The sequence below is a fragment of the Aulonocara stuartgranti genome, assembly GCF_965226115.1.
Source record: "Aulonocara stuartgranti genome assembly, chromosome: 4".
NCBI lineage: Eukaryota > Metazoa > Chordata > Actinopteri > Cichliformes > Cichlidae > Aulonocara > Aulonocara stuartgranti.
Window position 1 is genome coordinate 1,192,501 of NC_138942.1, and position 25,954 is coordinate 1,218,454.

Below are 25,954 nucleotides of genomic sequence, written 5' to 3' on the forward strand. Positions count from 1 at the left end.
ATCTTCTGAGACTCTTTCTTCTCATCCCCAGAAAAAGTCTCTGGAGCACACTCTAGCCGAAACCCAGAGCAGGTACGCCAGCATGCTGGCAGGTTACCAGCGGCAGGTGACGTCTCTTGAAGAACAGTTGATGCAGCTGAGGGCCGACCTGGAGCGTCAGCGACAAGATTACCAGATGCTGCTTGACATCAAAACCAGGCTGGAGATGGAGATTGCAGAGTACAGAAGGCTGCTGGATGGAGAACTGGACAGGTGAGCAGGCACACGTCCATCATCAGGAACCAGCTACTGCTACACGTTTCCCACTGATTTGGTTTCAAACACTTTGCTACTGATCTCTGATTAAACGTCCTAATATGAAAGTTAGCAGATGCACCTCTGCACTGATCTCAATCAACTGCTATGTTGAATAACAGCACAGGTAGCTTTTGCTGAAAGGATGATACATTAACTGGATTTGTGTCTCTGTGTTTCCCACAGCTCGTCTTCCTCCAAAACCACCACTCGCAAAGTGTTGATTGTCACCAAAGAGATCACTGAGGACGGAGAGGTGACCACTGAAACTCAGGAGACGGAATGAGACGACAAACATCCGTCAACACGTTCCTAAACGTTCTCAGAAGTGCACAAATAAAACTCTCCTGATGAACTGATCAATGTGTGTGTTTCAGTTCTCTCTCCCTCTGAGCAGCGACATTACACTTTTTAAATGTCTAAATACAGTTAAATGAATGAACATCAACATTCAGAGCTGCAGTTCCTCTAACGTCCAGCAGAGGCTCCAGCATTGAATCCGTCCCCATAAATGCAGCAAAAATTACAGATTACACACATTTGCAGACAAATTATAGACACTTACCCTTCATCATAACTGCTGTACAAAGTGAGGAGGTTTTAAAATTCTCTTAGTGCTTGCCTGTCTGCTGGAGCAAAGCAGGCGACTCCATGTCTAAAAGCAGCACAAATTTTATTTGTCACGTATGCAATCATAGTACAACACGCAGTGAAATGTTGCTGTGCAATGCCGACCATAAAAAACTAAACATAAAAGTAAACATAAAACTAAATTACCAAGAAATGTACATAATATTCAAATTAAAATGTAAAACTTTACAGTAAAATTTAAGGTAAAAAAAAAAACATAAATTCAAAGTGCAGATGAACAAATTTAGGAAATTATAAAGTGCAAATAAACAGTTGCTGATGTATAAGAGAGAGTCCAGCCTGTTCTGGTCTTAAGGAAAGCGCTTCCCAGACCTCAACAGTGAGAAGAGTCCATTGTTGGGATGGGAGGGGTCCATCATGAGCTTCCTGGCTTTGGTCTTGCACCACGTAGTGTAGACAGACAGCAGGTCAGGAGGCTCAGAGCTCACAGCTGAGAAACAAAGTCACTGAGGTCCGTCAGTCTGGCTTACAGAGACATTTCTAAGGCTTTCCATTGGAGAGCTGCAAGGGGATGATCCCCGAAACGTCTGGGGAAATGTTCAGTGGACTGATGAGACAGAAGCTCAATTATGTGGAAGGTTCGAGTCCCGCTACATCAGCGTCAGACTAACGGCGTTTCATAACGGGACCATCAGAGCAGCAGGCGGACGCGGTGCTGCGATGGTCTGCTTCAGGATGACTCGCTGCAACTGGTGGAACGTGAATTCTACTTTGAGTTTCCGTGTTTCACTCCAGCTGTGAACTGAATTGTGGGATGCAGATCCTGACACGGAGCGGCTCTCGTGTGATCTGATTGGTTGATTTGCAGCATCAGTATTTGCAGACAGTCTGAGTGTGTGTGCTGGTTAGCAGCAGTCGTCCTCAGCTTTATGACAGTCGTGCATGCAGGACTGCCATAAAGTTTGCTCAGGTGTGTTTTCTTACCTGCATGAGTGTAAAGGTCTTTGTTCAGCAGCTCAGTGAGTCACTGACGTGTGACAGCAGGGAGTCGCCGCTCTGCGATGCACTTCAACAGAACTGATCAGACTTCTTTCAGTGTGACTAACAGACCAGCACAGGACCGATAACACCGATAAGATCCACCAAACACATCCAGACATGTTTGTTCAGAGCTGCAGCTCTTTGTGTACTCATTACACATGAAGGGAAATATCTGAAACCTTTAGAAACAATCGTTATTGATTATGGCTTCTAGGTCGTGAAAAACTATTACAAGATTTTCCTCATTTGGATCAAAAATGTTTCTGGAAAGCACATTAATGCTCTCGTGTTCGGTTGGGGCTCCTTTAATACGAAGCATAGCATGGAGGCGATCAGCTCACCTGGATGTTACCTGAGTGTCTCAGACTCTGTGGGGTTCAGGAGAGTTGCTGGAAAATCAAACACAGTAAGAACATCTGACCTCAGGTCTGACGCTGTGAGCAGCTCATAGGTGCTGCTGCACGAGGAAATCAGCAACTCCAGAAAGCTCGTCAGTGGATGAGCGCACGAAGCCCTCCGAGATCTCCTGACAGATGTTTCACTGACACCACGAACCAACCACCAGCACACGACCCCAAATCCATCTGTGCCTCTCTCGACTTCCTCTGGTGTCTCAAGTCATTTTGTCCTCGCCCAGGTAAGCTTCTCCTGCCGCTGTCTCTGGTTCAGGTGTGGCTTGATGTCATCAGTATGACAGTCAGAGCTCCTTTCCTTAAGATGTGTGTGAACTGTGACGCTCTGACCCCAGCACTCAGCGTTTGGTGATCTTATATGTGCAGCACTAAACTTGCTTTAATTTATGGACCACACAGCTCAGATTCCCACAGAGCATCAGATACAGAGAGTTCTGTCATTTATACTGATGATCAACAAAGTGCCAAGAGAAGTACGCCACGAGGAGTCAGGAAAGCGTAAATAACATGATTTAGTCCGGAAACGGCACGACGGGTGTGACTGAAGAGAGGTCGCTGAAGGAGAACGACGGTGTTTATATAACAGAAACAGTTTTCATTCATAAATAAACAGTGACTGTGTGGTTGAGCTAATAGCTTCTGGATAAATCTGGCCCTCGGGCAGCGCTGGGCTGCTTAAATTTAATTCTTCTGCTCTGTGACGATGAAGATATTTAATAAAGTCAAAGGAAAGCAGCTCACTCGTCTGTCGGCAACAAGCAAAGTCTTCGGTCACGATGCTTCGTCAACATCTCTGACAACACGAGGCTCACCAATGATGGCCTGAACAACCACCTGGACTCTTACCTGGAGAAGATCCTTGAGCTCCAGGAGGCCCTCGCTGAGCAGGAGCAGAAGATCAGGAAGCTTTTGCATAGCCTTCACCAGAGAGCTGCAGAGCCAGGCGAGGCCACATCAGCCTCCCTGGCAGCCCTGAACGTGCCCAGCTCAGTTTGGGTCGGGTTCACGGTTAGCTGAAGAGCCTACAATATTCGCTCTGGTGTTGGTTCCACCAATCACACATCAGCCATTTCAACAAAAGTCATTTTAAGCCCAAACAGCATGTTCAGAAAAAAGGAATCGATTCTGCGGGAAAAACAGAAATCGTTAATGTGACTCAGTCCAAATGAATCCCAGACCCATGGTATGAATGGGTATCAATTTTAAAATGATAGTTGTTGTATTAGAAAGCTCAGGTGCCAACGCCACCCACCCAGCAGGGTGACCCCCCCCACCATCTGTTTGTGGGTTAACTCCTGTGAAAACTAGCTGCTGATGTGACGATCGCTTTGACTCCACGATGTGCTCCGAACCTGTTTGCAGGAAATGTTTGAGATGCAAACAGGATGATGAGTGTTTGCAAAGCAAACAGAAAACTGGTCTGCTGAGGCGTGCGTGCTGGGAAAGGTGTCAGGTGTTCCTGATGATGTAAACAAACACCAGGGCCCTATTTCAGGAAGCCGGTTTAGAAAACTCAGAGTTAAAAATGATACTCAGGGTTGAGTAACCCCAAACTGTCCAACTCGGAATATTCGGTTTCAGAAAGGCTGATAACAATTAGTTCAGTCAACGCGGAGTTGCTTTAACCCCAAATTAAGCGCGCGCACGAGGATACATAAAGCCCTGATTAGTGGAGCACAGATTAAGCGAGTCACCATGGAGACGGAGGGAAAGAAGGCGCGGTCAATGTATTTCACAGCGCTTGAGGCCGAAATTCTGATGGCAGCATATGCCGATAACATGCAAATTTTGCAGAAAAAAAGTAACACAGCCTCAGCTGCAAAAGAAAGGGAGCATGCATGGCAAAACATAGCCGACAGAGTCAATGCGTGAGTGTTAATTTAAACATTGATCGAGGGATTTCCACCCATTTAACACGTTATTTTATTATATTTTATTTTTTATTTCATACATTTTATTTTGTGATGTGATGTGAGCGCAGGTGCAACCCAACAGGCCCCAAACGTTCCTGGCAGCAAGTAAAAATGAAATATAAAAATATAGTCCAAACAGGTAAGGTGTAATTGTATTATGAGCCATAGTGCTTGGTCTGTTTGTCCCATGTAAATCAATTGCAGTTAGAGGCTACATTAATTTCCCCTCTGTAAGCACTTATTGAAATTATCTGAGCACATTACAAGTACATATTTGCTTACTCTGTATGCTCAAATGTGACCCGTTATAGCCAACAGAAAAAAAGCGGAGGCCCGAAAAACAGGTGGGGGTCCTCCACCACCACCACTCACAGAGGCTGAGCAGTTGGCTTCCACATTTGTGATAATGTTGGCAGCATCACATATGATCTTCACAGTGCAGAGAACACAAATTAGCATCCATTACTATAATGAAATAATTTGTTAGTTTGAAATGCTACAGGGAACTATGTACCTGTACATTAATGCTGTGGAAAGACTTCCTGTTCACATAGTCTCCTTCATTTACTGAAGGAGCAATGATTGGAATGTGAGTGCCATCTATACAGCCAATCACGCCTGGGAACCGTGAGAATAAATGTAAAATTTAAGTAGTAGTTCAAGTATCACCACATCATGAATTAAGTTTTGTTCATCCTGATACCTGCAATTTTGTGGCATCCCTCTTTGATAAATCTTGTGGGTCTGTGACCGGGGAACACCACAAACAAGTACAGGAGACGTTTCAGTGCAACTGTAACATTCCTGACTGCCCGACAGACGGTAGCCTTGGAAACATGCTCAGCGTCACCAATATTATACAGAAAGCTCCCGTTTGCAAAAAACCGAAGTGCGATACAAATAATATGTAATGAACTGAGAGGATGTCCGCGATGTGTCACATGAGCAATATTAGGCCTGAGGATGTTATTCAAATAAATTATAGATTGTGCTGAAAAACGGTAACGTTCACACAGGAAATCATCAGGAAATGATAAAATGTCCAAACGCGCTCTAATCACTCTCTCCCGGCGGAGAGCTCTGCGGAGAATTTGGGCTTCAACATCTACTGGCTCTTCGAGGAAGGGGCACGCCATGTCTGACACTTCCTACAGTCAGGTTTCCGACAAAGGGGCGGAGACAGTCAGGGTTAGTTGAAGTAAACCTGCTAGGGGGCAGGTTAGCTTCACGGAGTGTGTCGTCATAGTGACTCACTCAGAATTAATCTGAACTCGCTTTGTGAAACCGAAAACCCAGAGTTTTCGTTAACTCAGGGTGTACTTACTCAGAGTTTGCACTGAACCGGCTTCCTGAAACAGGGCCCAGGGCTCTGCAGTCTGTTCACACCTACAGGCCAGTGGACACTGTTTCCATGATGAGGATGTAACATCCTGGACAGGGAGGAACGCTGGTTTGAGGGCGGAGTCAAGGAGGCCATTTACGTGAAAAGGGAAAGACCATCTCTGAATGGAGGAGGGGCCTAAGGGTACATCTGTCACCATCTTACATGCTGTGATTGCAGCCATTCCCCAACTCTCTGTGAATGGTACTCATGGTTATTGATCAGTGGTCATGAGAATTTGCATAATTAAGATTAAGGAACTGACCTCACAGCCCATTGTTCCTTCAGTGGGCTGGTTTCAGTCATTATGTAAATGTCCTGTTTATAAGGTTGAAACCTGCGGTCAGCTGAGACTGAAGACGTCACCTGATGGTTTACGACACCAACTCTCTGCCATCTATAATCCAGTTTTGAGATCCTTCCCAGACGCCTTAACGCCCACTCACATCCTGGGCCATCTGACCTCAGGAATTCGCATGATAAGGTGGGGCCAGGTTTCACAATGAGCTCACCCGAAACTCTGGCTGATTGGGACCCACACCCAGTTTCACACCTTGGCTCAGGCGATTAGAGGATCATCAGGGGTCCTTTTGTCCCTCTGTGGGGGGAAACTCCCACTAGGTTTATATCTGGGACTCTCCACCATTTGACCTTAGAACTGAAGAAGCTTCTCGGATGAGAGGTGAAACGTCTTCAAGCAACTTAAAGAAGTCCAGACGCTTTTCTCTGCAAGCTCCTTAGACTACGATGACCTGGATGACTGAGAACCTTCACAGACATGATGACGAAACGTTTCTCCCTCTGAAGACGTCCAGATGAACAGAATCAACTTTTGGAGATTCACATATGATGTTTTTTGTTTAATCCCAGATATGAAAAATTTGCGACAGCAGGTAAAAAAATATGATTTTAAATGTATTAATTTAAAAATGATCGATAAATGTATTTACTGAGGTCTGAAAGCAGGACCTGCAACCTCTGCACCACCAGACCTCAGCCTGCATGTGGTAAAACACTGACCCCTAGTGGGGAGTCTGCTGTTATTACAGTTAGTTTTTCAATGATTTGAGGTTTTTTGTTTGTTTGTTTTTACAAAAACAACAACAAACAAAACAAACAAAATGTCCCCCAAAAATAAATAAATGACAACAAATAATTCAATAAAATGGAAGGATAACAAACTCTCATTATCTGAGTGAAAAGGCTCGATTTACATACTGACTTTTATGCCCGGCAACACTTTCATAATCAGATTTCACCAAAACAAAGATACAATAAATTATAGATAAATGAATAATGATAATCTCTTCCGTTTCACATTTTTCTGATTTTCAAACATTTTTTAACATGTCTGCAGAGTGCAGCACGTCCTTCATGAGTTTTATTTTTAAATTTATTTATTTATTTTCAGATTTTTTTAACTATTTGATTCTTTTAAAATATTTCCTCCAAGTTAAGAATTCATCTCCCTGATTTCAAACAATGGAAATTCTTTTGAAAATCATCAGAGCAGAACAGCTAGATCATACAAATCTGCATAAAAAACAGATTATTAGCATTAATTTAGATGAAGTCCGCCAGCAGAATTGATCACAAACAAAAATTCATTCTCTTAATTTAAACATTACTCATCAGTATTTTATCAGTATTTCTTTTGTTATAATTTATTAATTATTTGTGTCAAATGATTTGACCAAGCTCCCACTAGAGGGCGCTGTCAGGTAACTTTAGCCTTCTGCAGAGCTTCTTAGCTTTAGTTTCACTTCAGATCAAATCAGCGTGTTTTAATTGCATCCATTTCACTTGGAGTAAAAAGGAGTAAAACTGTAACAGAGCGGAACAGGCATCGCAGCAGAAAAAGACCTGATGAAGAAGAAGAGAAAACGCACAATTGTTGGGCCCTGATGAGCTCGCCACCCTCTGATGTGGTCGCCGGCCTCAGGGACCAAACTGTGACTCACAAAGTGAAGCAGGAGCTCCATTCAGCATGAAGACAGTAAAACATCCCAGCAGAAACAAACTGAACATGTTTCTACTCACAGCAGAGTCTCAGAGGTGAAGCTGTTCAGTGAAACGCTGCCCTCTGCTGCTCACAGGAGGAAACACAGCCTCCAGCTTCAGCCTCTCAGAGCTGCAGCAGAGCACTGACACAGGAATCTATCCAGAGCTGGGAAGTAACTAAGTACAAATACTTCAAGTATTTGTAGAATTTTCAGGTATCTGTACTTTAGCTGGGTAGTTTTTCTCTGACAACTTTTTTATTTTTACTTCCTGCATTTTTTTGTAATGCAATGTTTATTTGTTTTTAGGACAAATGGAAACTGTCTTATACAGCAGCGGTCCCCAATCCCCGGGCCTCGGACCGGTACCGGCTCGCAGTTATTTCGTCACTGCGAGCCTTCAATCATCAAAGCAACTTCGGCATCTGGCTACTGCTGCAGGAGAGGAGTGAGCACAAAGGGAGTAACGTTTTCAAGTGTCAACAAACACCAGCAAACACACAAACTGTGTGTGTGCAGTTTGTCCCACAGTGTGCTGCCGCTAAAGTCCAGCTGCTTATTTGACAGGGACAGAAAAGACAGAGAGCTACGTTCACTCAGAGATGGAGACAGATAAGAAAGGAGGAGAGGAAGCAGAGAGCTTAGAGTCACAGGAAGGATGCTCGTTTAAAGCTCACATGGAAGTGTTGTTAAATCTGTACGTGTCACATGATGTTTGTTCATAAAGCTGCTGCTAAACAGACTGACTGTTATTTAAAGGCTGCAGGTTAGTGCAGGATGAAGAGGTGAGTCTGCTGCACAGTGATGGTTTAAAGTAAAGACCAGTGTGTGACTGTCTAATATAAAGACAGCATACACAGCGTGGAGGATGAAACCAGCCAGGACAATTGAAACATCTGCTCACATCTGGTTGAATTCAGGTGCGAGCACACCTGTGTGTACAGCCTGCACTAAGAAAACTTAGCTCCACTGGAGCTCTCAGTAGATGATTGTGAGCTATGATTATTTTCCCACACTGAGACATTCGGCTGATTTCAGGTTCCCCCACCTGCTGAATCCACTTTAACCTCTGACTGCTCACATTTTCCTGTTTGGAGTCAAAGTCACAGGCAACAGGAAAAGCTCATGTTCTACGTAACCGACTCAAGCTGAGCACATTTACATCTACTGATATTATTTTGTTGTTACATTAGGCTCAGGGTTCAGTTAGCTTTGCACAAAAATGGAAACCTTCTCCAAAGAGCTACTTTTACTTTCTTACTTTGAGTACATGTCAGAGTCGCCATCAGACCTCCACTCGGTGTGTGCAGGTCCTGTTCATGGTTCAGGTCAAAGAGACGTTTGCAGAATAAATATTGATAAATATTAATATTATTATTGGTTATTAGCTCTGTAGTTGATTCAGTTTTCTGTGTTTTTAAGGGAACAGGGAACGTGAGCGCTGTGGTGCATACAGGGTGTCCCTCACGTCCACATCAGGCTCTGAGGCAGTCTCAGCGTCAGCTGTTTGTTACAGTATTCATCACTGTGAGATTCACGGTTTGGTGAATTTATCACTCACATATCTCGATTCCCTGCGTGGTTGTTGTATTGTGACACACACAGCTCTGAAATTCATATCTAATGAGGTCGTCCAGAATCAGAATCAGAATCAGAATCAGAATACTTTATTGATCCCTGGGGGAAATTATTTTTTGTTACAGTGCTCCATTTTAAACCAACATTAAGACAAGACAGACAATACGCTAACTAAGAATAGTACAATATATACATATATATACATACATACATACATAAGTCACTTATAAATAAATAGTTGGAAAAGAAACATGTGTAGCTGTAGCAGCAAACAGTGTGTTAAGTGGATGCGTTGTACAGGGAGATGGCCACAGGCAGGAATGATTTCCTGTGTCGTTCAGTGGTGCATCATGGGTAATCTCAGTCTCTCACTGAACGAGCTCCTGTGACTGACCAACATGTCATGGAGTGGGTGGGAGGTGTTATCCAACATTGTCTTTATCTTGGACAGCATCCGCCTCTCCGACACCACCTTGAGGGAGTCCAGCTCCATCCCCACAACATTGCTGGCCTTACGGATCAGTTTATTAAGTCTGTTGGCATCTGCGACCCTCAGCCTGCTCCCCCAGCATGCAACAGCATAGAGGATCGCACTGGCCACAACAGACTCATAGAAAATCCTCAGCATTTTCTGGCAGATCTGGCCCTTCCTGTAAAGTGCTGTGGTGTTTTTAGCCCAGTCCAGTTTATTGTCAATGTGTACTCCAAGGTATTTATAGTCCTCCACAATGTCAACACTGACCCCCTGGATTGAAACAGGGGTCAAGTGTTTCCTGGTCTTCCTGAAGTCCACGATCAGTTCCTTGGTCTTTGCCACGTTGAGCTGCAGATGATTCTGCTCACACCACGTGACAAAGGAGTCGACCACAGCCCGGTACTCTGTCTCATCATCCCTGCTGATGCATCCAACCACCGCAGAGTCATCAGAAAACTTCTGAAGATGGAGGTCTCTGTGCAGTGGCTGAAGTCTGTGGTGTAGAGGGTGAAGAGGAAGGGGGAGAGGACAGTCCCCTGTGGTGCCCCTGTGTTGCTAATCACCTTGTCAGACACACACTGTGGGAGACGTACATATTGTGGTCTTCCTGTCAGGTAATCAACAATCCAGGACACCAGAGAAGCATCCACCTGCATCGCTGCTAACTTATCACCCAGGAGGGTCGGCCTGATGGTGTTGAAAGCACTGGAAAAGTCAAAAAACATGACCCTCACAGTGCTCGCCGGCTGGTCCAGATGGGTGTAGACACGATTGAGCAGGTAGATGATGGCGTCCTCAGTTCCGAGACGAGGCTGATAAGCGAACTGAAGGGGATCCAGATGTGGTCTTACTATGGGTCGCAGCTGGTCCAGGATGAGCCTTTCCAGGGTCTTCATGATGTGGGAGGTCAGTGCCACGGGCCTGTAATCCTGGGGGCCACTGGGACGAGGCGTCTTTGGTACAGGGACGAGGCATGATGTCTTCCACATCACCGGGACCCTCTGCAGACTCAGACTCAGCATAAACAGTTTATGAAAGACTCCACACAGCTGGGGGGCACAGGTCTTGAGGACAAGGGGACTCACTCCGTCTGGTCCAGCAGACTTGCCTGAGTGAAGTCTCCTCATTTGCATCTCAACCTGGTATTGAGTGAAGGTGATGGGTGGGGGAGGGGTGTCAGGAATCTCACAGGAGGCAACATGTGAAGAGAGAGGCTGGCACAGTGGTGTGGCTCTGGATTCCAGGCTGACTGCAGGTGAGGTTGTGGGGGTCCGCAGTAATAACTGAGTTCACAGGTTCACCAACACTGCACAAACGGGGTGTGCTGTGGCTGAACTCTGACCCAGTCCTCACCCTGCACGTTCACAGCCCTCGATAACAAACCACGGCCCACACCACCTGAGCACGCCCGAGCTCGCCGGATCTAAGCCGGGCCCGGTTACTACTTGGATGGGAAAACCTGGATTTTACTGAAACTGAGTTTCAGGTTTTCAGTCTCATTTCTGCGCAGATGCAGAGACGTTTGATCCTGAACTGATCTTCTCTGTGAACACACCTCTACAGGTCGTTTATTTGAACGTGTGCCGAGCTGCAGCTTTAACGTGACTGTATCAGCGTGTCGGGCTTTAATAAGCAGGGAAACCGGAGCGACGCACACGCGTGCGCAGTAACGGCGCCTTCATTAACGTCTGGACAGCTCTGAGGGATTTTTAGTCACAGACGCAAACTCTGCTTCTTGTTCACTCGGTTTTACACTTTCTGCATCTTCACCGGTTCAGAAGCTTCTTTCTGAAACTCCAACAAAGATGTTTCTGTTTCAGTGCTCTGAAAGCTGCCGTGGTTGCTTCAGTGTCTGTGGCTGAATGATTGTGCGTCCTTTGTGTTGCTGAATCAGTTGAGTGAGCACACCTGTGGGACAGCCTGCACAGTCAAAGCAGGACTCACGTAAAGAGTTGTGATGTGTGCATTTGCTCCTTAAACTGAACTAATGGGAAAGACTGAACTCCTGATAAACAGCAGCAGTGCTGTTCACACGTGCGGCCGAGGTCAGTAAATAACCCGTCTGTCTGCCTATTTTCAGCCTCGTTTCTGTCGCACTTGTGTTTGTGTAACTGCTGGTTGTGCTATTTGATGCTGGAGTGAGTCCAACAGCCCTGAGGCTTAGAAACTGCTGGAAGGCTTTGCGTCTGTTATTATCAGTGAGGTATTTGAGGCTTTTTGATACCAGTGAGACTCGATGAGTTCTAGGAAGAGTGAACTCAGAGGCCACGATAGTAAAAATATTCAGCAGAGTGATTTCAGCTCGTCTGCTGCTCTGCAGGGATAAACCACATCATGCCTGGCAGGAAATAAGGAACCAGAACCAGGTCTGCAGAACCAGCTTCAGCTCCAGTAGCTGATATCCGTTTCTATCACGAACCCATGTTGTTGCTGCTCGATGGGAGCCATATTTGTAGTTCCCCGTTGATTCTGTCTTCAGCTCTGCGTCCTCCATAGTTCTTACTCCAAACTTCCTCTGAAATAAGCTAAGCTGGTGCCACAACCACGGCTTCATTGATGTCTGCAGCATGAACATGAACACGAGTGAAAACGGAATAGAAACAAATTCATATTTTAAAGAATAAAGAAAACTGGGCTGGACTGGAGCATCTTTCAGTCAACGATGAGTTCAATCTGAAGGCAGTTTGCTGCCTCAAAATATAAATCAAGTTACCTTAGTAGGTCCAGACGGAGGTGCTGCTCAACCAGTGTTGGGGAGTAACGGAATACATGTACCGCCGTTACGTATTTAAAATGCAAAATATGAGTAACTGTATTCCGTTACAGTTACCGTTTAAAAAGGTGGTATTCAGAATACAGTTACTTTGTTGAAATAAATGGATTACACTGCGGTACTTTCCTGTTTCATATTGTCGCGGGTCAGGACTGTTTGGGTTTTGTTTGACAGCTACGTGCTGTTGTTCCAGGCGGCAGCGTTACGGTTGCCATGGTTACAGGGCGACGCTCTCTCTCTGCGACTGTGTGTTTCCTGGGTGAGAGAGCGCCTTTTCGTTGTTGTTGTTGTTGTTGTGCTAAGCTAACAGGCTGAATGCTACAAGCATAGCTCTAAAGAATGTAGCATCATGGGCAGTGTAGTCCGTGTTGCAGGGAGAATGGACTGCCATACACGTTATGGGTCTGTGAGCGAGGAGGGAGAAAAAGGCGAGTGGAAAGGTACGAGTTGTCATCGAGGAAAAACGGGAGCTGGAAGCATGTAAATATAATAATAACCACTTCAGCCAAGAAGAGAGCCTGACGAACCCAGTTGTAAGTAAGCTATTAAGACTCGACTGTACACCGTGTTCATGTTTTCCTCCGAAACAATAAGCTCCGTTGGAGCCTTTCAACGCCTCTCTCTGTCTCTCGCAAGAAAAGTTGACCCACACAACAAAGTAAAGCTATTTTTCGGCTATGAGCCGACAGGGACCCCGCCCTATTAGTCAGAGGTCCCTTTACTACAGTTCGGAGTCGCGGACCTTCAGTAATAGTAATAAATCACACAGCAATAGTACATTCATGTTGTTGTAAAAAGCACGATAATATATTAAGTAATCCAAAGTATTCAGAATACGTTACTGTCATTGAGTAACGTAACGGAATACGTTACAGAATACATTTTGGGGCATGTAATTTGTAATCTGTAACGGAATACATTTTAAAAGTAACCTTCCCAACACTGTGCTCAACAAATCAGAGCATAATCTTGTCCCAGGATTGCTTACACCCCTATTCATCGTCTTCACCTCCTCATCACCTCCGTTCGTTCATGCTGCAGACATCAGTCAGGAAGTTCATAACCTGTATCTGAGTTTAGAGAGGCATTTAGTCCCAGCTCAGCAAACAAACAGTTCTGTGAACTTTGGACAAACAGAGGCAGGAGTTCGCCGGACATGTGGCGCCTCCACCCAGACAGCCGGAGAAACAACAAGAGGAAGATGATTGTTTTCAGACGTGTCTTGATGCTCAATCATCCATCAAGACACGAACTGCTCAGTAAATTCAATCTTAAATATGAAGTTCTAACTCGAGTTGGATGTTTTAATATTTTAACAATATTTTTATTCAGATGGTTCAGTTCATGGTGAACCATCACTGGAGGCTGAGGAATGAACAAATCGCCTTCACCTCCACAGGCCCCACACGGATACTTTACTCTTTTAAACACCATGAAACAGTTTCAACCTATTAACAGCAAAGACCTGGAGGACATCTTAGGTCAACTGAACTCCTCCTGCTGTTTAGATGTCCTGCCAACAAGGTTTTTCAAAAAGGTCTCAAAGACTTTAGAGTCAGACCTGTTACAGATCGTCAACTTTTCTTTATTATCAGGTGTGTTTCCAGAATCACTAAAAACTGCTGTAATCAAACCTATACTGAAAAAGGACAATCTTGACAAGACACAAATGAACAACTACAGGCCGATCTCAAATCTCCCATTTTTAAGTAAGATCATTGAAAAAGCAGTTTCTCAACAGCTCAATTACTTCTTAAAACAGAATAACTGCTACGATGCCTTCCAGTCAGGTTTTAGACAGAACCACAGCACTGAAACCGCTCTGACCAAAGTGTTTAATGACATATGTCTGAATACAGACAGTGGAAAAATGTCAGTCTTAGTTTTACTGGATCTCAGTGCAGCATTTGATACAGTTGACCACAACATATTACTCAAACGACTGGAGAACTGGGCAGGTCTTTCAGGAACTGTACTAAACTGGTTCAAAACATACGTAGAAAACAGGAAATACTTTGTATCAATAGGTAACTTCACATCTGAACAGACAAGTATCACATGTGGAGTTCCCCAAGGTTCCATCTTGGGACCCCTTCTGTTTAACATCTACATGCTCCCACTGGCACAGATTATAAACAACAACAAAATAAACTACCACAGCTATGCAGATGACACACAAATATATATCACAATGTCACCAGGAGACCGAGGCCCTGTACAGGCTCTTGGTAAATGCATTGAGGAAATCAATGACTGGTTGTGCCACAATTTTCTCCAGCTAAACAAAAACAAAACTGAGGTAATAGTCTTTGGCGCCAAAGAAAAACGATTACAGGTCACCAGAGAACTTCAATCTATACATCTAAAAACCACAAACCAGGCGAGAAATTTGGGTGTAGTGATGGATGCAGACCTAAACTTAGAAAAACACATTAAGACAATAACAAAGTCAGCTTACTATCACCTCAAGAATATATCAAGGATAAAAGATCTGATGTCTCAACAGGACCTGGAAAAACTAGTCCATGCATTCATCTTTAGTAGGCTTGATTACTGTAACAGCATCTTTACAGGTCTACCTAAAAAATCAGTCAGACAACTACAGCTCATTCAGAACTCTGCTGCTCGAGTCCTCACTAAGACCAAAAAAGTGGACCACATCAGTCCAGCTCTGAGGTCTTTACACTGGCTGCCTGTCCGTCAGAGGATAGACTTTAAAGTTCTGATGCTGGCCTATAAAGCTCTGAATGGTTTAGGACCAAAATACATCAGTGACCTCCTGACCCAGTATGAACCTTCCAGATCCCTCAGGTCATCTGGATCCGGTCTTTTATCAGTTCCCAGAGTCAGAACCAGACACGGAGAAGCTGCATTCAGCTTTTATGCTCCTTATATCTGGAACAAACTCCCAGAAAGCCTCAGATCAGCTGAAACACTCAGTTTATTTAAATCCAGGTTGAAGACTCACCTGTTCTCAGCTGCATTTGAATAAAGCACCAAATCCACACTTTAAGCTTAAATTTCAAAACTTACATTTTAACTACTGATTTTATCTACTGTTCTGATTTTATCTGTTTTGATTTTATATACTGTTTTGTTTGTTTGTTAACTAGTTTGTTTGTTTGTTTGTTTGTTTGTTAACTAGTTTGTTTGTTTGTTTGCTTGTTTTAATCAATTATAAATCATGCTTTTTATTTGTTTTTGTTGCTAATGTCTCTGTAAAGCACTTTGAATCACCTTGTTGTTGAATTGTGCTATACAAATAAACTTGCCTTGCCTATGTTGGATGTTTTTGAGTTTTTGTAGTGGGTGACTGATGGTTCATGTGTTCCTGGTGATTGAGTAAACTCTTTTTACTAAGTGTGTTTCAGCTGGGTGGCTGTGCTGCCCTTCCATCGAAGTATGTGCATTTATTATGTATGATTGTAGGTCTACCTTACAATATAAAGCACCTTGAGGCAACTGTTGCTGTGATTTGTTGCTGTATAAATTAAATTCTTTGGTTATCTTGGGTGGGGTACACTGAGGAGTTTGGTAGCTCGCTCCCGAGTTTGGGTTTAGTTTCCTCGAGCCCCGTGCGCCTCTGATAAAGTGAGGTTACTGTTGTTGGTGTTGTGTATCAGATTATTGGGAGTTGCTCAAAGTAAACCAGTGGCTCTGACCTCTGCAGGGAACTGGGAGCAGGTTGAGATCCTTCATTAGTTATGGTTCTGAAGCAGGTGGGCCTTTGGTTGAGTTGGTGTAGAGGGTGTAGTTGTAGCCGTGCGCTGATGGTGTAGGACCACATGGTACACGACTGTCTGTGGGGTGGAGACAAAGATCACTGGGTGTTGCTACTTTTGGTTTTTGTAACTGTCTTGTTGTGCTTCTGTGTGCAGGTCACATGTGGCTTTGGTGTGTTCGCTGTAGCACATTGGGATCCTCGTGCAGAGGCGTCATGTGACAGCATTTAGCTTTGCTGTAAGACGTCTGCTGGTTATACGTATCTGCTTTGCTCAACGGCATTTCCAGAGATGCCTTTTACTTTAACTGGTGATTTGGTCTGTTGGAGTTGTGTCGTTTGAGACTGGAAGAAAGCAGTTTCCACATCGTTCAGGTCTGGAATATCAAAGACCCGAGACTTCAGAGCGGCTCGTGCATTTGTTCAGGGCTCCTGGAGGAAGCCTGTTGAGGGGAACACTGCAACAGCTGTTATTTATATTCTCAGCAGTTGTTGTTGTTGTTGTTGTTGAGAATTTTTATTGTAATTTTTGTATTATAGTGTCTCAACAGTACTTGTTTGTTTTAATTTCTTTACTGGTTTGCAAGCATTTTTATTTAAGATCCCCCCCCCCAAAAAAAGATAATATTCATTTTCTATTTAATTATGAACTTTGTCCTAATTTTGTCCTGGGGTTTAACTATTTAAAATAAAATGGATCACAAAAAACACTCAAGGTCATGGAAATTCATTGAGATTTGCAATTCAATGACGCATCCACCTTATTTATTGAAAAGTATCTGCGATACTGGCCCGTATTTATTTGGTATCAGATCGATACCAAAAAAATGCAGCATCGCACACCACTAGTATCCAGTTGTTAAACTGTTTGCTCACATGGAAACGAAACACTCTCAGTACCACAGCTGCATGTTTGTGGAAACCTTCAGTGAGGCCATACTGTGGTTTAAGCTAAGAGCTCTGGCAGAACAGAATAATCCTTTAATTGTCCCACAAGGGGAAATTTGGTTGGAACAGCAGCAGAATAAAAGCACATTTACACACAGAACAGAAACACAAACCATTTCTACAGAAAAAATATTTACATCATGGACAATAGTTACAAAAACAGAGTACTGTACAGTTATTAAGATTAAAGGTTTTTTCATATACTCTGAGAAAAATAATATGCAAGTTACAACAGTAGTAGTTGTTTCATTGATTAGTGCAAATTACAGCATTGATGTAAACATCTGTGTTTGTTGGGAGCAGTTCTGATTGTACAGTCTGACAGCTGCAGGGAGGAAGGACCTGCAGAAACGCTCCTTCATGCATCGAGGATGCAGCAGTCTGTCACTGAAGCAGCTCTGCAGCAACATTTACATGCATGGGGTGGGAGACTCTGTCCATCAGAGATGTTATTTTGGCCAGAGTCCTTCTGTCTCCCACCACCTGCACTGGGTCCAGGGTGCATCCCAGAACACAGCTGGGCTTCCTGATGAGTTTATCCAGCCTCTTCCTCTCAGCTGCCGATAAACTGCTGCTCCAACATACAACACTGTAAAAAATGACAGATGCCACCACAGAGTCATAGAAGGTCTTTAAAAGCGCTCCCTGTGCTCCAAATGACCTCAGCCGCCTCAGCAGGTAGCGTCTGCTCTGACCCTTCCTGTACAGAGCATCAGTGTTGTGGCTCCAGTCCAGTTTATTACTCAGGTGAACACCCAGGTACCTATAAGAGTCCACTATCTCAATGTCCACTCCCTGGATGTTCACCGCTGTCAGTGTGGTGGGTCTGCGTCTCCGGAAGTCCACCACCAACTCCTTGGTTTTCCTGGTGTTGATCAGCAGGTGGTTCTGCTGACATCAGTCCACAAAGTCCAGAGTCCACCGTCTGTACTCTGAGTCGTCCTCACCTGTGATGAGGCGACTATGGCAGAGTCGTCAGAAAACTTCTGTAGGTGGCAGCGTGGGGAGTTGATGGAGAAGTCTGCAGTGTAGAGGGTGAAGAGGAACGGTGCCAGCACAGTTCGGCCCCCGTACTGCAGACCAGCGTGTCAGACACAGCCCTGTGACCTCACATACTGTGGGCATCCTGTGAGGTAGTCCAGTATCCACTGGGACATGTGGTGGTCCCCTCCTGATAGCTCCAGCTTGTCCCTCAGAAGTCGTGGCTGGATGGTGTTGAAAGCACTGGAGAAATGAAAGAACATGATCCTCACAGAGCTTCCAGGCTTCTCCAGGTGAGTCAGAGCTCGGTGCAGGAGGTAGATGATGGCGTCCTCCACCCCGATGCCAGGCTGGTAAGCAAACTGCAGCCGATCCAATGAAGACCTCACCAGGGGGCGCAGATGGTTTAGAACCAACCTCTCGAGGGTCTTCATCAGATGTGCTGTCAGGGCTACCAGCCTGTAGCTGCTGAGGTCCTTGGGATGGGAGGTCTTTGGTACCGGTACCACACAGGAGGTCTTCTACAGCTGTGGTACTTTCCCCGGTGGGATGGTATGTGCGTTCCTTCTCAGGAAACACTGTCACCTGGTTACTAAAAGTGTAACGCCCTGCACACCTGTCGCTCCTGACAAATCGCTGTTTTTTTTCCAGGTAAGCTTAGCTGGAAATGAGTTCTTCAGTTAAATACAAACACAGCAGCTGTTCGGGTCTGATGGAGGATTCCAGCTGTGCAGCAGTCCTGGCTCTGCTTCACCCTGTTGTTGCATTCACGGACACTCAACAGCGCTGTTTCTCCATCGTGGCGACGTGTGGCTTCTCTGCCTGATGGCGCTGTAACCTGCACGTGTGGGCGGCTCACTGAGCTGCTCGTAGATGCCGGTTTCTGGAAGCGGAGTTTGAAGGTCACGGTTATCGGCCTCGTCCCTGCGCACAGAGGTTCTGCTGATGATGTCGTGTTGTGTAGCTGATGAGATGTTCACAGTGAGGAACATGATTCAGTTTGTTGTTGACGCTCTGCCTCTCTGATACACTCTTTTGATACCCGATCATGTGACCTGTCAGCAGGTCACATGATCAGGCGTTAAACAGCAGAAACAGTTTCTTCCAGCTGTTTCTTTAGCACTGCTGACTGTTCCAGACTTTTTGCTTCCATCTCAACCTTTTAGAGACATTTTGATGTAATCAAACTGAAAAGTTCTTAAAATGTTTCTTAGTTTAAACGTTTGACATGTTTGCTGTTCTTTTGTTAATAAAACACGTCTTCTGTTGTGTCGTGTGTTTGTTAAGAAACATAAATTAAGAACATTTTGATAATTGTTGCCATGTCGAGTTTTGGAACCTCAGCTCAGAGCGATCAGCAGAGACCGGCTCGGCTTCTCCTGCAGGGCGGGTCAGAGACGTCTCGGTGAGTGACGGCTGTCATCGTGTCATACAGTGAAAGTCAAGCATCACGCTGGGAGAAAGCCAGGAAGGGTCAGAGGTCAGCTCAGGGTGTAGAAGCAGGTTAGGCGACATTCACTGATGGCAGCGAACCGAGAGGGCAGTTTCACTGTGATTTTAATCCCCTCCCCTCGCTGTGTGAAACGGGCAGGTTTACAGTCCTGAGGAGGGCGTGATCGGCTCCGAGCCCTGGCGATGAAAGATGGGACGCTGCGAGCTGGGCGTGGGGTTTCACAAAGGAATGGGGAGGGGCGGTCATAAACACAGCGACAGTCAGAGTAATGAGCACGTTCAAAGGGCAGGAGATTAAAGTGTTCCAGCTCAGGATGTTTCCAAAGAAAAGTGATGACATTCAGCTGGCAAACACAGGCGATTGTTTGAGAGCAGAGAAAGTCTCCTCTGAGGAAGAGAGACGCTTTTTGTTCTTGTCCCGTTTGGTTCTTTAGCACACCTGGGTGCACACAGGTGTCACACAGGTGTCACACAGGTGTCACACAGGTGTCGAGGGTCACCCAGCACCCACGGAGCAGAAGCCAGAGTGAGCCAAGCTGCAGGCCCATACCTTCCTCCTCCCGCTCATGTAGTGTTGCTGCGTGTTGTTTGTGCAAGAGACAATCTTCTTATAATGGCCTGAAAACAGAGGGTTACATGAAGGATACTCACAGAGCAGCTTTAAATAAAGTAAAACATGTTGTTTTGGCTTTAATTAGAAATTATTGGTGCGTTTCTCTGAGTGAACGGCGTTCCTGAACGCCCACGTGTGTGTTTGCTCTCCTTTTACTCCCACGGCAGCGACCCTCGACCTGCTCGGACTCCACAGGTGTGTTCGCACCTGATAACCTCAGATCATTTCTCACAGAGCTCATCGACATGTCGGCCGTGTTTGGATTTCTCAATCCTCAACTGCCTCATGAAACAGTCAGCGATCAGCTCACTGCAAAACGTACCTGCGTTCATATCCCGAGTTCTCAGTACACAGCTCTCTGTGAGAGTACTCTGATTACTGCTGCTGAGGAAAGATAGAAAATAAAAAATATGATAACACATACAGAGGTGATGTCAGAGTCTGCAGGAGCGACTTGGAGAAGGTCCCGGGTGGATTTGGACTAACCTTTCCTAAATCCCTGCATAGATTTGATGTGACTGAATAAAGGATGTTAGGGTGTGTTCAGATTAAGAGCTTTAACCTTTAAAGGTTAAACGCGTGTTCGTTCTGACACCTTCAGAGGCTCGCATGATGAAAGTGGGACAATCTGTCCTGCAGGCAGCTCCTGAAGTATCCTGGAGAGGATACAGCTGGTTCAGTGTTTTGGTTCCTGAACACGAGGTTGGGCTCACAGGCGGAGCTGCTTTCAGGTCCAGAGACGCTCTCCCCGACCTCCAGCTCGAGGATCTGGAGATTCTTCGCTGCCTCTGTGACCTCAGCCCACCGAGCCATGTTTAGAGCAAACTGTCACATTTTACAGCTTTCATTAAAAACATCCGAGCTCTGAACAGTTCCCTGGTTATCTGATGAATATCTGATGATCTGCACTGATTGTAACTTTGTAGATTCATGTTTTTGTTTGTGTTAAGCTGCTTCACTGTCATCGCTCCTCTGCAGGGTGCCTCCTTGGTCTAGCTTTGGCCCGTGTGTGCAGCAGGGAGCCTGATCGCAGCCTGCTGTTGCTGTCGGGCTGTTCCTCGAGCTGTTACCACCCCCTCCACACCCGTCATTCCTCAGGAGTCGCTGATGTTTACTGAGGCTTTGGCTGAAGCGTCGTCTGCTAATTAATCTCCCTCCTTTCAGGATGCAAAGGTCGTGCCAAGCCTGCAGGTGAAGCAGGGTTGATAAAAGCATCAGTGTGTTACAGGTTACATTTTTGCCTCGCCCAGCCTCACCTTCTGTTTGAGTGACAGCTCTTAGGCTGCAGGAGTTATAAAAAGGAGGAGAGCTCTGCAGCTCCTCACTCTGCTCTCTGTCGTCTTCAGCTACAGCAGGAACGCAGCATCGACCATGGCCTCCTTCACCCGCTCATACTCCCGCTCCGTCAGGTCCTCCATGGGCAGCAGCGGCTCCATGAGGGCCAGCAGCGTGTACGGTGGAGCTGGAGGCTCCGAAGTCCGCATCTCCTCCTCCTCTGTGGGTGGAGGGCTCAATAGCAGCCTCGGCGGAGGACTCGGCGGAGGCTACTTGTCCTCCGTCAGCTACAACGGTTCTGGCATGGACGACAGCCTGATCGGCAACGAGAAGTTCACCATGCAGAACCTGAACGACCGTCTGGCCTCCTACCTGGAGAAGGTGCGCAAGCTGGAGAAGGCCAACACCGAGCTGGAGCTGAAGATCAGGCAGTTTGTGGAGAACAAGGTCGGCCCCTCCACCCGGGACTACACCACCTTCTTCGTCACCATCAGTGACATCACTGCAAAGGTAAAGCTTCCTCACCCTCCCTCTGACAGCTGGTCCCACAGGTGCTCTCACCTGCGCTGCGTTTTTAACCCTCTGTTTATTTCATGTTTACGTTATTTTGAATGATGATGTCACTGCGAGCTTCGTCCTATTCCTTTGAACGTCGTTCATCATGATCTGCAGGATCTGTTCCTCTGCAGAACTTTAGTTTTCTACACTCTCTCCAAGCTGTGACACAGAGCGCCCTCTACAGGCCATATCCAGGCTTTACTTCTCACTCATCTTCAGTTTGTTTCTCACAGAAACTCTTTGTTAATGTTTTTCCTCCGGACTCGCTGAGCGGTCCTTGGTCTTTAGATCTTTAACTTTCTGCTAACCTGTCCTTCAATGAAGTCATCATCCCCACAGTCACATCTTTTTAAATCTGAGGATTACGCTCGCAGGACGCTGCTTTTAGTTCATGAAGGGACAACAAAAGGCTTCATTCAGCAGCGCTGCACCTCACCCCGCATCCGAACAAAACCCAGAAAGAGCTGCAGACAAAGGTAGCAAATCTCCCGTTTAACTGGAGCGGTGCCTTCAGAAATCAGAGGACTGAAGGATGTCTGATCTAAAATTAGAAAAGAGAACATAAACCTACACGCTGTAGCTCAGTTAATACAAACTAAATGTAAAATAATGCATTTATACAACTGTCAAATCTAATCACGCAGGAAGTCTCCAACTGGGTGAACCAGCACACAGTCTGAGGAGGTTTTACTTTTCTGATCTGAACCTCAGTCATCTCTGACAATCTGGGTTTTCCTCACAAAGATGAATAAAGTCTGTTTTAATTAGAATAAATTTTTGGTTAATTAAAAGTTCTGAAATATCTGGAAAATGAAAAGTGAATAAAAATGGAAAATGGGAAAGTATCACTGCTCTGTCTGATTGGTTAGAACTGGCAGGGGGCGTGGCAGTAATCAGTAATCCTGTGGCCCCGCCCCCTGCTGACTTTCACTGGCAGCCAAGTATTTATCTTGATTAAGAAACATGACCTTGTGTTTCCTGTAGTACAAACACTCTTCAAACTAAAAGACCTGCACTGCATCGGTAATTACAAAATAAAAGCACCTTAATGTGGATCAATAAAGTTTCATCTTCATCCATTACGATGTTTTTTGTCTCCAGATTCAGGAAGCCACCAAGAAAAACGGAGCCATTCACCTGAGCATCGACAATGCCCGGCTGGCTGCTGACGACTTCAGGACAAAGTGAGTCTGCAGGAACCCGCAGAGCGGGTTGCAGTTCCTCTGACGCCCAGCAGAGGCTGCTGCAGCCATCAGTCCACATGTCTGAGATCACGTGCTACTTAATGTTAGCACATAACTTCGCATTATGTTATTCCTCCCCACTGTCGCCACGTGGTGCTAATATGAGATGTTTTGGGTTCTCGAGACAAAATGAGGCTTCAGGTGGAGACATCGACGGAGCATCGGTGACGTTCTGATAGAGTTGCCAACTGGGAAATTCCGTATAATCAGCAAATCTGGTTCATTCTATCTGCGATGTCACACACAGTGCATATTTACACTCTGTTGTGTCCCTTATTTGATGGTTAAAAAATTGGCAGCCCTAGCTTCAGATGATGCTTGGAGTCTCCATCAGCAGCAGCAGATCAGAGCGGCGTGTCATGGTGAACATTTGAAATAAAGCATGCACAGGAGCAGGATCTCCTCTGATATGAGTGTCATTGTTAATACTCCTGTTACTGCAGGGGAAAAGGTCCAATGATATTAGGAAGTTTGAACAGCAGGTGGCGCCACAGCAGCTCAGATTGAATCACTGAGCCTCACCTGTGATCCATCCTCCTCATGCAGGTATGAGAATGAGCTGGCCATGCGTCAGTCGGTGGAGGCTGACATCAGCGGGCTCAAGAAAGTCCTGGATGACCTGACGCTGGCTAAGAGCGACCTGGAGATGCAGATCGAGGGCCTGAAGGAGGAGCTAATCTTCCTGAAGAAGAACCACGAGGAGGTGAGTGTGAGAGTCAAATCAGTGTTGTTGCCTGTGGAGTGTGGAGTCAGCTGCTTAAACACAGATTTTGTTCTTTTACTGTAAGAAAACTTGTTTTTAGCTGAACATGAGTGTGTGTGTGTGTGTGTGTGTGTGTGTGTGTGTGTGTGTGTGTGTGTGTGTGTGTAGGAGCTGCTCGCCATGCGGAATCAGATGAGCGGTCAGGTGCATGTGGAGGTGGACGCCGGTCCACAGCAGGACCTCACAAAGGTCATGGCTGAGATCAGAGAGCACTACGAGGCCGTCACCGCCAAAAACCAGAGAGAGCTCGAGTCCTGGTTCCAGACCAAGGTACCTACCACCATGACATCACTTCCTGTGACCGCAGACGTCTCCTGTGTATTAACCTGTGTGCGTGTTTCCTGCGCAGACTGAGACTCTGAACAAAGAGGTCATCACTCAAACCACCTCGCTGCAGACGTCCAGGTCAGAGGTCACGGAGGTGAAGCGCACGCTGCAGTCTCTGGAGATCGAGCTGCAGTCCATGTTGGGCATGGTGAGTGTCACATGACCTCCATTCTGCAGCTGGAGGAGCTTCAGGTTGTTCACTGTAAAAGAGAGAGGGGCGAGCTGTGAACAGAGGCGGGCGATAAACGTCCGATGAACTTCAGGCTGTTTCTAATCTTCTGTCTGAACACTGACGGGTCACATGAGCCGAGGTTTGAAAGCAGAGAGGAAGATCAATAAAAACTAGGTTTTAGGATAGGAACGGCTGAGATGAGTCAAATCTGAATAAGGGTCTGACTGCAGGTGTAGCTTTTGATCAGCTGACCTCACAAACGCTGCGTTCCTCTGCAGAAAGCGTCGCTGGAGGCCTCTCTGGCTGAGACGCAGAACCGCTACTCCATGCAGCTCTCCAGGTACCAGATGCAGGTGAGCCGCTGTTCATCCTGAGCTTGCGGGTTGTACCTGAGCACGCTGCTCTTCGGTCTCACCTGTGACTCTGTTGTCCTGCAGGTGATGTCGCTGGAGGAGCAGCTGACGCAGCTGAGGTCCGACCTGGAGCGGCAGGGGCAGGAGTACCGCATGCTGCTGGACATCAAGACCCGGCTGGAGATGGAGATCGCTGAGTACAGGAGGCTGCTGGACGGAGAAGCCACCAGCAGGTGAGACTCGCGCTTCGATGAGTGAAGCTGAAGCTAATGGGCGATGCAGACGCTAACCTGTGCGCTGTTCTGATTGGTCTGCAGTGTCACCACCAAGTCCTCGAGCACCACGACCAAGCGGGTGGTGACGGTGGTCCAGGAGGTTGTTGACGGGAAGGTGGTGTCCTCCTCTTCCTCCACGTCCTCCTCTGTCCTAACCAGCTGAGCCGCTGCAGCCAATCAGCGTCTCCTCTCAGAGTGCTGACAATAAACCGAGAGTCTACATAAAAACTCAGAGTGTGTCTTTATTTCAGCGCCAGCACAGCAGACCTCCACCTCTTTAAGCTCAGAGAAGAAGAGCGCTCAGGTTTCCTCCAATCAGGGAGTCAGAAGCATCAGAGTAACCTGCAGCGTACCTGCAGTGCATTCTGGGTAAAGTGTGGGACAACTGAATATGTTTTTCCTTCTGGGTCAAATACATTTTTTAATAAGGTCATTTTTTTATATGTAAAGCATTCGGGGTACAAAGTGGCTGAAAAACCTGAACGGCCCACACAGTCATGTTGGCGTCACTGTTCTCGCCCTTCATTGGAACTTTATTTAAACCCCTCGGAGGGTTTTGGCAGCAGCTGCAGCGACTCTGCAGGCTGCTTCATGCCCCGCACCGCTGCAGCCTCGGTCTCCTCCCATCATGCCTCAGGGCGTCATTGCTCAGGTTGAGTTTAGTGGCTCTTATATAAATCAGAGCGTCAGGCAGCAAAAATATGATTGCATAACAAATGCACAAATCAAACATCATTAGTTTGACCTGTTTTTATGCTTTTTTAATAAGTTTTTGCATTTGTTAGCGAAGTCCCAGCACAGCTGTACCTGCCA

The 25,954-nt window shown here is 46.0% G+C and overlaps 2 protein-coding genes across 2 annotated transcripts in view; both read left to right on the forward strand.

Annotated features, from left to right (window-relative positions):
* LOC309705579 (uncharacterized protein) overlaps positions 1-653 on the forward strand; it is an 18,710-nt gene extending 18,057 nt beyond the window's left edge. The window contains exons 15-16 of the mRNA XM_082531502.1: positions 32-252; positions 481-653. Coding sequence (XP_082387628.1) covers positions 32-252; positions 481-580 — 321 coding nt within the window. The 3' untranslated portion in view covers positions 581-653. The remainder of the gene's footprint in view (positions 1-31; positions 253-480) is intronic.
* A 20,828-nt stretch (positions 654-21,481) lies between these two features.
* Positions 21,482-25,369, forward strand: LOC309705077 (keratin, type I cytoskeletal 13-like). The gene is made up of 8 exons (XM_082530633.1): positions 21,482-21,959; positions 23,109-23,191; positions 23,798-23,954; positions 24,123-24,284; positions 24,364-24,489; positions 24,792-24,866; positions 24,951-25,099; positions 25,184-25,369. The coding sequence occupies exons 1-8, from the start codon at positions 21,546-21,548 to the stop codon at positions 25,302-25,304; spliced, it is 1,287 nt and encodes a 428-aa protein (XP_082386759.1). The 5' UTR covers positions 21,482-21,545; the 3' UTR covers positions 25,305-25,369.
* The last annotated feature ends 585 nt before the right edge of the window (positions 25,370-25,954 follow it).